The sequence below is a fragment of the Spinacia oleracea genome, chromosome 3 (genome assembly GCF_020520425.1).
Source record: "Spinacia oleracea cultivar Varoflay chromosome 3, BTI_SOV_V1, whole genome shotgun sequence".
Classification (NCBI taxonomy): Eukaryota; Viridiplantae; Streptophyta; class Magnoliopsida; order Caryophyllales; family Amaranthaceae; genus Spinacia; species Spinacia oleracea.
Window position 1 is genome coordinate 10,620,795 of NC_079489.1, and position 11,848 is coordinate 10,632,642.

Consider the following 11,848-nt stretch of genomic DNA (forward strand, 5'->3'; position numbering starts at 1 on the left):
TAGAAAATAGGACAAAAAGTAGGACAAAGTCCATTTCTGTAAATTAAAAAAAAAAGTGCCATTTTAAAAAGTATCGTTTCTTTTAAAAAAAAAAGTACCATTGAATTTAGTTTTTGTCTTTTTTCAATTTTGTCTTTTGTTGTGATATGCATTAGGAAGAACACATCAGATATACATTTGGACTTTCTCGATAAATCTAAGCTAACCAAACTTGTTTAAATGGATTTGAATGAGTTAGCAAATAGACCCTTGTTGGGAGGAAAGCTCTTCATACAAAGGTTGATGTGTTCCACAGACTCAAACCCAAAACCATTTGTGATTTTGGGCCATTTTGTGTTGTTTTTTTATTTTCAGCTTTTTGTTTTTTCAAAAATAAAAACTAGAATATGAAAACTAGAATAAAGTAGTTTTCAGTTTTTTGTTGTCAGTTTTTAAAATTAACATGATTACTAATTTACTATAGGTATGATTATTTTTTTAATAATATGGATTATCTGCTTTCAAAATAAAAAATAAAATAAAAAACTGATATTGATAGTGATAGTGATACCTTGTTGGGATTTGATGTAGTGTGGAGATGAGTTTGATGGGTAATCAACTAAGGAGGCATAAGAAGAGGCTTAGTACCCAACGTGGCCACTTGGTTTCCAGCGGGAAAAACAATAGTGAAATTCTTCTTCCTTGCGTGATCAAGCGGGTGGCCAACGAGCTCGCTGGTTTTCGCGCTGGATGTTGCTAGCTTCATCTCTTTATGTTTTGACAAGAGATGTGGCTCGTTTATGACCCTTGGATTGTAATGTTTACCCTTCCACTATATATACTTATTATAAGCATTCTAATTAGAGGTTGGTGAGAAAAATAACAAAGTGTAGCCTCATGTAAGCTCATACACTTAGGGTTAAATGAGGGAGAGTTTAAGGGGGGGACTTTCATGTTTGATGAAACATTCCAAATCTTTGTTGTTGTTTATCATCATCATGTTCTTCATAGTGGATTGGTGAATTTTCTTCTGGTACTTGGGTTCCTACGGCAAATTTTCTTGCCCCCGTTTTCATGCTTGGTTTGCTTGCTTAATTTGTTTTTCGTTGTTGTTAATAGTTGTTAATCACATACGAGTTAGTACTATGCGGTGTTGTGCTTTCCCAATCAATTGGTATCAGAGCCAAGGTTGTTTGGTGTAGATTTGAGGATGTTGTTTATGATATGAAAATCTAAAAAATTGAATCTTTAGGTAGGCGTTGTTTGCATGGTTGGAATATCATTGAATGAGAATTGTGGTTTCGGTGTTGCAATGATTGAGGAAAACCGTGGAAACATGCCAATTGAAGGTGTATCACATGAAGACTTACGTGGATGGTGTGAGCGGCAAGGTGAACAAGTATGGTTTTAGTTGCAGTGGGAGAATGGTTGGATGTTCCACGAACAAAGAAAAGGCCCAAAAGGCTTGTGATAAGTAAGGTGAAGACAAGCCGGAATTTTGTGGCGGTGGGAGCATGTTTGGATGTTCCACGAACAAAGAAAAGACCCAAAAAGCTTGTGTTTATTATACAGGGTACACGTGTTTAGTTTGCATCATGGTAGGTGCTCGGAGAACAATAGTAAATGCCTTTGGAAAATGTGGTATGTGGAGAAGTCGTGTAGACTTCAAATGTTATTTCCTTGGGGCCGAAATGTACGTGTGTTGTTGGGTCGAAATGCTAACTTGAGTGTGCCATTAAAGGAGAATTGTGGTGTAATTCTGGTGTCTATATTGGTGAATATTGGCCAAAAAGCTCACAAGGTAAAGTCGGTACATTGTAAGTTCCTAGCTTTTAAATAACATTTTGAAAATTTTGTCAAATACAACCTAATAAGGTTCTATATTTGCCAATTACAACCTTAAATTTCTAATTTTTCCAATTACAACCTTAAACTTATACATCAATTTTAAATTACAACCAAAAGTTATTTTCCGGCAAAAATCATCGGAAGATGATGTCATAATGTTGTTAAAAATAATAATTACATAATTTCTATAAAAAAATTAAATCGATAAATAAGAATTAAAATAAAATAATAAAATAATCGAAAAAATATTTTTTTATATAGATATTATGTACTTCGTATTTTGTTTAACAACGTTAGGACATCATCTTCCGTTAATTTTTGTCGGAATATAATTTCGGGTTGTAATTTAAAATAGATGTACAAGTTTAAGGTTGTAATTGGCAAAATTAGAAATTTAAGGTTGTAATTGACAAATAGAGAACTTTATTAGATTGTATTTGGCAAATTTGCCTAACATTTTTAACAAACTTTTTTTTTTATATCTTGGAAATCGTGCGCGAACAACTGGTTTATAAAAATGTAACATTACTTGCATATATAAAAACAATGTAATTTGCAAGTGACTTAACTTAAACTTATTGACCTTATCAAAGAGATTAATTTTTAAGATGAAAAGAGGCCCCTAATTAATCAAACTCCTAAGAACAAACGATAATCACATTTTGCTTTCTTGCTTAATCTAATCATCTTCTTTTTATCCTCTTTTCTTTTTCCTTTCTCCTTCCACCAAACTCCTCTCTTTCTTCTTCCTCCTCCTCCTCTCCTTTCTCCATTTTTTTCTGGGAAAATCTCTCCCTCTCTTTCTGTTTCTTACATAGATCCAAACTCTTAAACAACAGTTTAATTTCCGCAAATTTCGTTTAATAAAGATTCAATTTTTAATTTTTTCTTCCCTACTCCATCAGCTTTAATTCCAATCCTGTTCTTAAACGACTATTTTTCCTTTTATTTTGCTTCATATTTGTATCATCGCTGTGCCAATTTTTGGGCAATGCTGTTTGATTATCGAAATTTCTGTAATTCCAATAACCTCCCCGTTGAATTCGAGTTTTAGGGTTTTGTTTTTCAATTTGTTTTCAATTCCGTAATTTCAGCCCCTTTTTCAACTGTTTATTATAGTTGGATCTGATAAAAAGGCGATTTTTGTTTTATAGGAAATTTTCTGGGTTTCTTCAAATTTGTCAAAAAAATTGATTTTTTTTAATAAGCTGTTGATTTTGAAATTATTTGGTGCAATCTGTTGATCTAAGGGGGCTTTTTTTCCTCTTATTTACTTGTACAAATAGTGGCAAATTTTTTAGAAATTTCTCAGTTTCCTCTAAATTTTAGTTGGGGGCAAAAATTGTCTGTTTTTTTGGGGGGATTTTAGAAGTTTTAATTTGGATTAGCTTAGCTGTTTAAGAGTGCTTTACCATGGATCATGTAATTGGTGGGAAGTTTAAGCTCGGCCGTAAGATTGGAAGTGGTTCATTTGGGGAACTGTACTTAGGTGCGGCATTTTTCTCTTTTCAATTGTAATTATTTAGAAGAAGTTATATTTATTGGATGCTGTTCTAAATTGTGTGGATTTTTATTGGTGCAGGTATCAATGTACAAACCAGCGAGGAAGTCGCCGTTAAGATGGTTTGTACCCTGATCATCCCTTTCTTTTTATGGTTTAAGTTCCTTTTCTTTTATGATTTAAGTTCATATTTTGATGGAATTGTTGAATTTAATTTAAGTATAATACTCTGTAGTATAGTGTATAAATTTGCGTTCAAGTTAGCGTATACAATATGTTAATATATGATGATGAATGCTAGTATCAGCCGAGTAATTATGGAGTTATTTGAAGTTTAGTTTCCATTTTAGATTGTCATATGTATACAGTATATATTTCTTCAACCAGAAATTGAATAAGTGAACATGCAACACTCCACTGCTCGGCTCAATTGTAATTTAACTGCTGCAATTTGTGTACTTAAACTTTGGATATTGACAACGACCAAAAGGACAAAGTTTGTGTCTTCCTTCTGAATAGCGTATTGTCGAGTTGCAATGGGATCATACTGAACAGGAAAGGAAAGACGAGTAACTCCGAGATTCACTTTATTAAAAAATAAGGTTCTTCTTATTTTTGTGTTCCTTTGTTCGAAGTTAGATTTTCTGGTTTATATCAGTGTAAATGGGTGACAAACCATAGTCCACACTTGAGCTGTGTTGAAAGAAGAACTTTCTCATGTCTGCTGCTGCTGCTTTTACAGTTCTAAATATTTTTTCTCATTGTAGGAATCTGCAAAGACAAAACACCCTCAACTGCATTATGAGTCAAAGTTATACATGCTTCTTCAGGGAGGCAGTAAGTGACCTCTGTCTCTCTGTTTACCACTCATTGGTTTGTGAAAATATGTTATAGGCTTATAATGGGGCACCCTCATCTGTCTTTTTGTTTTGCCGGAAATGCAGCTGGTGTTCCCCATCTCAAATGGTATGGAGTAGAAGGTGAATACAATGTTATGGTTATTGATCTTCTTGGGCCGAGTTTGGAGGACTTATTCAATTATTGCACTCGCAAGTTTTCACTGAAAACGGTTCTAATGCTTGCTGATCAAATGGTATGCTGCTTTATATACAGTAATTTGCATTGGATGATTTTTGCACCTATTTTTATTTCCCTGTTTCTGATGTAGATTAATAGGGTTGAGTACATGCACTCAAGAGGGTTTCTTCACCGCGATATAAAACCCGACAACTTCTTAATGGGTCTTGGACGGAAGGCGAATCAGGTACATGTTGTGTATCAAGAATTTTCCACCTCATCTGTGTTTAAACTGAGTCTTTGACTGCTAGGTGTATTTGGTTATGTTTATCTTGATTCCAAGTGCATTTTGTTTTGATGTTATTAAACATTGAGATGTAATGATGTTTTATTTTTAATTTGACCTTCGGACTCTTTTATCAAAAGGTCACCTATCCCGGCCATATTTGATTCCAGTCCTAGTGTCCTAGTATTATATTCTTGAATGCTTTTTGTGCAATACAAAATGTGGTAGTATTATGGGATTTTTATTTTGCATTTAACTAAACGAATCAGGAACCCTAGCATGTTTATTTAACCTGTTTTCTGGTCAACACTTTCATGATCTCTTATGCGTGATAGGGGTTTCTCTTTGTCTCTGTTAGAGAAATCCAGGATATGATGAGTTGATGACCCGTCTTTTGGTGTTTTCTTTCTTGGGCATGTTAGTTACTTAGTTAGCCTAGCTCACCTATCTGTTAAGTCTCTCTTGAAGAGTCTTGATTCAAGAGACTCAAGACTTTGCCGTTTTAGCTGGAGTCCATGCTGCATTTTTGGTCAAGTGGTTTTAACTAGGTAAATATCATTGTTCATTTTCCTTTTATATAGGCCCATCAATGATTAAGACCATTTAAGCTCAAGGCTATTTATACCTTTCCTTTTTGGAGTTCTTTCTTAATGTGTAAACAACCCTCCCACGGCCGGTTTTAGTAGTTGTGGTCTTCTTGTGGTAGTTGGTGGGTTAGTGACTAGTGGGTTTTATAGGTTCGGGTACGGTTGGGGATGTTGTTGGATGGTGGTCTCCCACAACTGGGGGCGATGTTTTCAGGTGGCTGGGTGTGGTTGTTATTTATGGTTGAGATTAAGGGCAGTCAACCCGGTTGGACAATGGGGAAAAAGAATTTGAAACTCTTGGGGCTTTGGGGGAAGGGGGGGGGGATCAAGGGGATTTGGGTGATTGAAGCTAGTCCGTGGGGAAAAGGAAATGAAAAAGATCACTCCCTCCGTTCATGATCTTAGTTCTTAAAGCGCGCCCAAGGCACACCTAGTCGCAAGGCTCACCCAGGCCTAAACCGTTATGCATCCCACTGTCAGGCGCTCCCATTACACACCTCAATGCGCCTTTTCCTAGGTGCAAGGTGCCACTCCTCAACGCTTTCTGGTGTGAGGCGCAAGATGCTGATGTGTCATTTGTATTTCCTTTTTTTAAGTCTCGCTTGCCTCCCCAATGTCAGAAATAAGTCAAATAAGATGACTAGAGGGGAGAGAAAACCCCAGCCCGCAATTTGATTTGTCTAAGAACCCTAGCTTCCTCGCTGGAGTAGTGATGACAACCGGATCTGAAGTAGTGAAATTTGTAATCTCTTATCTCTTCGCGTTTCTTCTCTATCCTTCTATCTTCCTTCTCTCTTCTTCTTTCTTCTTTTCTCATCGATCTGTCTTTCTCTTTTTCTGTCCCAATTTTTTTCTCTCTTTCGATCTGAAAGCTTCACCATAAACGTGAAATAGTGAGTCAGTGACTAAAGAGTCATGCTAGCCCCTCCCTTTTTTTCAATGAAAATGTGCCCCACTTCCTGAATGAGTCAGTGACCTAAAGAGTCACGTTAAGCTCTCCCCAGTCTCCCCGCTCCCACTCCTTTTCCCCCCATTTATGTAACTCCTACTTCAACCCCCGCACAGCAAGTACTCCGTCTTACTATTTGTATTGTTTTTACAGAAAGTAATTACCACAAAAGAAAAATAAATAGAAAGTAAAGTGGCGCAACTCTCTTACAAAAGGGGCACACCTTTGAGTTCCACAGGCTTCTGGGACTTTTCTGCCTTTGTGCTCCTTTCAAAGTCCATGAATAATTGTGGCAATTTGACTTTTGCACTATTCATGGACTAACTTTTACTAAATTTGTTACTTATAAATAAAAGACGATTTTTATTATGTAATAATTCCTCCGTTCCATAATGATGTTCCAGTTTCTTTTATGTTGCCAGTGCATATTTTATATAATTTTTATCTCTAATTGCACAATATTAAAATTAATTTTGAAATTCTTAAAGTACAAATTGAGACGAATCAAACAAGATCCCATATGAATTATGTTTTTTCTTATATATTGAAAATTAATTTAGAAGATTATCTAAAACTGTGAATAGTGTCAAAAACCTGAAGTGGAACATCATTATGGAACGGAGGGGGTAGGTTATTAAATCTGTCTCAAATGTATGGTTTGACATTATCAAAATTTATAATTTTTACTACTCCATAAATAATTACATTTATTTATGGTCAAATTTTTGCATTGGCAAATAGTTCAAATGTTGGTATTATTCAGGAACAAAGGGGTATCAAACATCATCAAAGGAAAAAAGGATTATGGATTACCTTTCCCTTTCATGAATATCTTAGGTCGCAGTTGGCTAGTCATACTTTAAGATTTTTCTAAGCTGTGAGATTGTTTCCAATGTTACTGTTTGTTCTTTTTTCCCTTTGCTCCATTGTTCAGATTTGGTAGTTGAACCATGTTAATTTGGAGAATTATTACCCTTTCAGATGTTTGAAGTGATTTGGTGACTGGTCCATTTTGATGTCTGAGTATGTTCTTTTTCCTTGTGCCTCTCTGAATGAGTTCTGCAAGATTATGACAATGAAATTTAATCTACTAACAGTTGTCATTTCATCCGTGCTTTAACCTTATTTTGTGCAACTACGAACATTTATCACCGAGTCAAGTCTATGTTATGTTCAGAAAATTTTCTAGCTGATACATTGTATTTTTTTTTTCTTTTTTAATGCGAAACTAATACATTCCTTCCCGATTGGTTTGTTTATTAAGAAAATGGAAATATTACTGGCATTTCAAAGAATTGTTACTCTTGTTATTTTTTTTTCCACCAGCCTTTCTTGTTTTTGGTTAGTTTAAATAACAAGATCAACGAAATATACTTACTTTTCTCCTGCTGTTTTTTTTTCTTCTGATAGGTGTATGTCATCGATTTTGGCCTTGCAAAAAAGTATCGAGATCTTCAAACACACAAACACATACCTTATAGGTAATTTGGCATTCCACAGCTCCCCACTTATAGCAGAGTCATATTCAAAGTCCTGAATTGATGCCTTTCGAGTAATTTCTAATATTAATTCATGCGGATCCTACATTAACTTTTGACTTACTTTTCCCGGGGTTTGCTTTAAGTTTGAACTTCTTACAATGCACAGAACAAAGTAAGGTTTGAAAGGCAGTAAGAGTTGGAAATATAAGAATTTTGGCAGACTATACAATTTAGCAAAAAGGATCAAAGTAAATCGTTGATTTGTTCAACATTTTGTGTATGATTCAGCTTCTTTCCTCTGTTCTCTGACCTTATCTATTAGGAGAGAAAACTGGCAACTAATGCACTGTCCTTCCTAACCTTCCGTATTTGAAGTATTTAAAAGGTGTCCATTTATGTAAAATTAAATAGAAAAGTTAACCTGCAATAATGGACAGACGGACTAGTCATCATGCAAACAAACATTCATATTTGATACTATCTAGTTGATGACATAAGTGGTTAGTTTTTGTGTTGTCAGTGTTAACTCTATTTCCTCTAGCAGTCTTTATTCTCATGAGTAACATTGTGCAGAGAAAACAAAAATCTCACAGGGACTGCTCGATACGCTAGTGTCAATACACATCTTGGTGTTGGTGAGTATGACTTTCTGCTTCACCTTCGGCTCTCCCTTGTTAGAGAGCAACTTTTTATAGTGACAGTCTCACGAACTGGTGGCTAATAATTTTGAATTTGTGACTGATTTTTTGATAGAGCAAAGCAGAAGAGACGATCTAGAGTCCCTTGGCTACGTGCTTATGTATTTTTTGAGAGGAAGGTAAAACTCAAATATCTCCTTTCCGTCCCAAAATTTTCATTTCATGCAACATGTCTAATTTGTGATTTGATTCCTTGTCTCAGCCTTCCATGGCAGGGCTTGAAAGCTGGAACTAAAAAGCAGAAGTATGACAAAATAAGTGAAAAGAAAATGCTCACGCCAATAGAGGTATTGACATTTGCTCCTTGTTGAATTGGATTACCAGTCTTTCGTAGTTATACCTTAACCTATTATACCCCGTTATTGTGAATTCTGCCCTTTAAAACCTTAGAGATAATTGTCTACCAATGAATTTTATTACAGGTTTTGTGCAAAAATTATCCCTCAGAGTTCACATCGTACTTCCACTATTGCCGGTCATTGCGATTTGATGACAAGCCTGATTACTCATACCTAAAGAGACTATTTAGGGATCTTTTCATTCGAGAAGGTATTGGTTACGTGTTCTGAAAGGACAATCTATAAGTATTATTTAGAGATCTTATCAATAGCAATTTTAGCTTTGCTGCTGGCATTACCAGATTATCACAAAAGAATCTTAAATGCTTTTTATTGGCACAGGTTACCAATTTGACTATGTATTTGACTGGACAATATTGAAGTATCCACAAATTGGTTCCAGCTCCAGACCAAGGGTTGGTATTATGGCATATAGTTGGTTATTCTTCAGAACTGAACATTTATCTCATACTGTTATATGCTCTTTATCTTGCAGCCTACTGCGAAACCAGCTTTAAACCCTGGGCCTTCTGCTGAAAGAGCTGAGAGGACTTCAGGTACTTTTTAAAGCACAAAAACTTTTATATTTAAAGTTGTACAAGTCTTCTCCACATAATCACTGGGATAAACAGTAAAGAACAAAAAAGAAAGAAATGACAGGTAATTTATAGTCTGTTTGTTTATACTCCATCAGGACAAGATATTCGGGATAGATTTTCTGGTGCAGTCGAGGGATTTGCTAGAAGAAATAATCCAGGTACAGGTTCACAAGGTGATCAGTCACGTCATAGATCAGCAGATGATCCATCATCTAAGGATGTGGTAAGTACATTTAGTGAGGACTTGCTCTTCTAGGGAACTGATTCATTGTTTTGTAAGCATTATTTTCTTAATTTAACTAGCTTTTGAACGGCCCTGTTCAAAGAAGAGGCAATTATGTAGTGGTTATTAAGTCGTCCTTTAAAGTGCTAATTTTGTTGAGAGCTTGCAGTTTTAGTGGGAATCTATACTATATATTAAAAGGCGTTTACAATCAAGTTCATCTGTCATGTGGCGCCCTCCCTCTTCCTTCTTAAAGGGTCGTACTCCATGCATTTACATGCAATAAAAAATAAAAATATTATTTACATAAGACTCGAACCCTTGACTTCAAGTTTCAAACAATAAAGACTTATCCACCAAGCTATATGTCATATTTGATTTCTTTTTTCCCAAACAAAATATAATAAATGACAAAGTAGTAAAGAAAGAAAAATAATATAAGCATTTAATTATGTTCTTTGTATGCAATGGTATAAATATGATTTTTCATGTAATGATCCGGGCATCGCCCGGGGTCAAAAACTAGTTATGATTTATATAGAGGTGGAATTGAAAGTTAGAAAAAAATATATAATTTAGATGGTGAAGTAATATTGAGTGTTAAAGAGGGAGACAGAGTGAAAAAAGTTAAATGAATATATAAATTAAAAGGTGAATTGATGTTGATAGAGGAAGATGAAGTGAAAGAGGTGTTGATGCTGTAAATTACAATACTTCGTATAACAAACAACAAGAAAAATCCCCAAAAAATAAAATTTATGGATGAAAGATGGGGATCGATGACATGTGTCATCTAATCATCCATGGTTTTCCTTTTTATAGACTAGGTATAGATTAGGTATTGATTAGGCCGTGAGGGTAAAGGGAGCCAGACTTGGCTTTTTGCAGGTCTATTGAATTGATTGTGTAGTGAATTGCACTGAACATAGGAAAATAAACAATGGTAATAATAACAATATGTTGTTTGTTCAGCAAGCGGATCGTGATAGAGGTCGTATATCAAGGAACGGGAGTACTTCAAAGAGAGCAATTGCATCTTCAAGTAGGCCAAGCTCTTCTGGCGAGCCTAGTGACAGTCGATCAAGTCGGCTGATGTCAACAAGTGGTCGTCTGTCTACAACTCAAAGGGTTCAACCCGGTTTTGAGTCAAAAACATCTACTCTTGCTCGTGTTTCCGCAGCAAGACCCGGACGAGACGATGCCCTAAGGAGCTTCGACTTTCTATCTATTGGTGCAGGTAGGAGAAAGTAAGAACAAGGGGACATGCTCAATACTGGTTTTTCGCGGTTACAAAAAGGGAGAGATTAATCAATGATCTCAAGCCTACTTTTTAAAAGGTTTCTTATATCACCTTGGGTTGTTCTCTGTGAAAATGTAAATGATCAGCTCCTTCATACCTGACACTTGAATAGCTTAATGGGGTTAAATTCCATTTCCTTGCAATGATAATGATAAGTGTTCTCCTAGATTATTTCGCCGTTAAATGGTGCTATAAACCTTTTGCCCACCGGCCCCGGGAGAGAAGAAAAAAGGAGATGACACTAGGAAATATGTTGAGACTTGGACAGTGATGTTTGCAATGAATAATTTTCGTGTATGATAATACTTCATGATAAGATACATTGACATATGGATGTGAATTTCGTGCTGATACGTATTTAATGGTATCGTTAAATGTCAGTATATTTTTCTTTCTTGTTGCACATTTTGTTTTCACCTGAACACTGAACTATACAGCCATGAGGGCTTGCTTTTTTACTGCGTTGTTCTTTTCATCCGAAGAGGTAAACTGCAGAAAAATGATTAGAAATTAATTTATTGACAGTTGATTATTTAGAATATGTGCAAGTTAAATGTTACGAGCATTTAGATACATAAGAAATGCTTCCAGTTCTTTTCGGAAAGTTACAATTAAGATTATGTGGTGGTGTTGCATACTTACATCTCTCCTAAGTGAGCATTTAGCTAAGAAGCTCGAATTTGAGAAGCTTCAGAGTTTTTGTGAGAATAGATGATTTAAACTTTGACATTACCTACACATGTCTGATGATCCTACAATACCGATCAAATTAAGCATAACAACTCTGTTGAAATATTAATCTAGAAAAATTTAGATAATATATGATTTAGATAATACTTCCACTGTTCTTATTTATATGACACAATGGGGTTTTAGACACTATTCACATAAACACCTTTGATTTCGTTTTGTGGTTTATACATAAGAAAAAACATAGTCATGTGGGGTCTTATTAGATTCGTATCAGTAAATATTATTTTAATAATTAGAGATATTAATGTTTGAAATCGTGTATTAGCAAACGTGCCTAAAAATTATGTCA

General features: G+C 35.2%; 1 protein-coding gene across 1 annotated transcript; it reads left to right on the forward strand.

Annotated features, from left to right (window-relative positions):
• Window positions 1-2,449: 2,449 nt before the first annotated feature.
• Window positions 2,450-11,209, forward strand: LOC110787372 (casein kinase 1-like protein 10). The gene is made up of 14 exons (XM_056838664.1): window positions 2,450-3,316; window positions 3,410-3,450; window positions 4,096-4,165; window positions 4,273-4,421; window positions 4,497-4,592; window positions 7,578-7,648; window positions 8,222-8,283; window positions 8,402-8,465; window positions 8,549-8,633; window positions 8,769-8,895; window positions 9,027-9,100; window positions 9,181-9,241; window positions 9,379-9,506; window positions 10,479-11,209. The coding sequence occupies exons 1-14, from the start codon at window positions 3,241-3,243 to the stop codon at window positions 10,755-10,757; spliced, it is 1,383 nt and encodes a 460-aa protein (XP_056694642.1). The 5' UTR covers window positions 2,450-3,240; the 3' UTR covers window positions 10,758-11,209.
• Window positions 11,210-11,848: the final 639 nt, after the last annotated feature.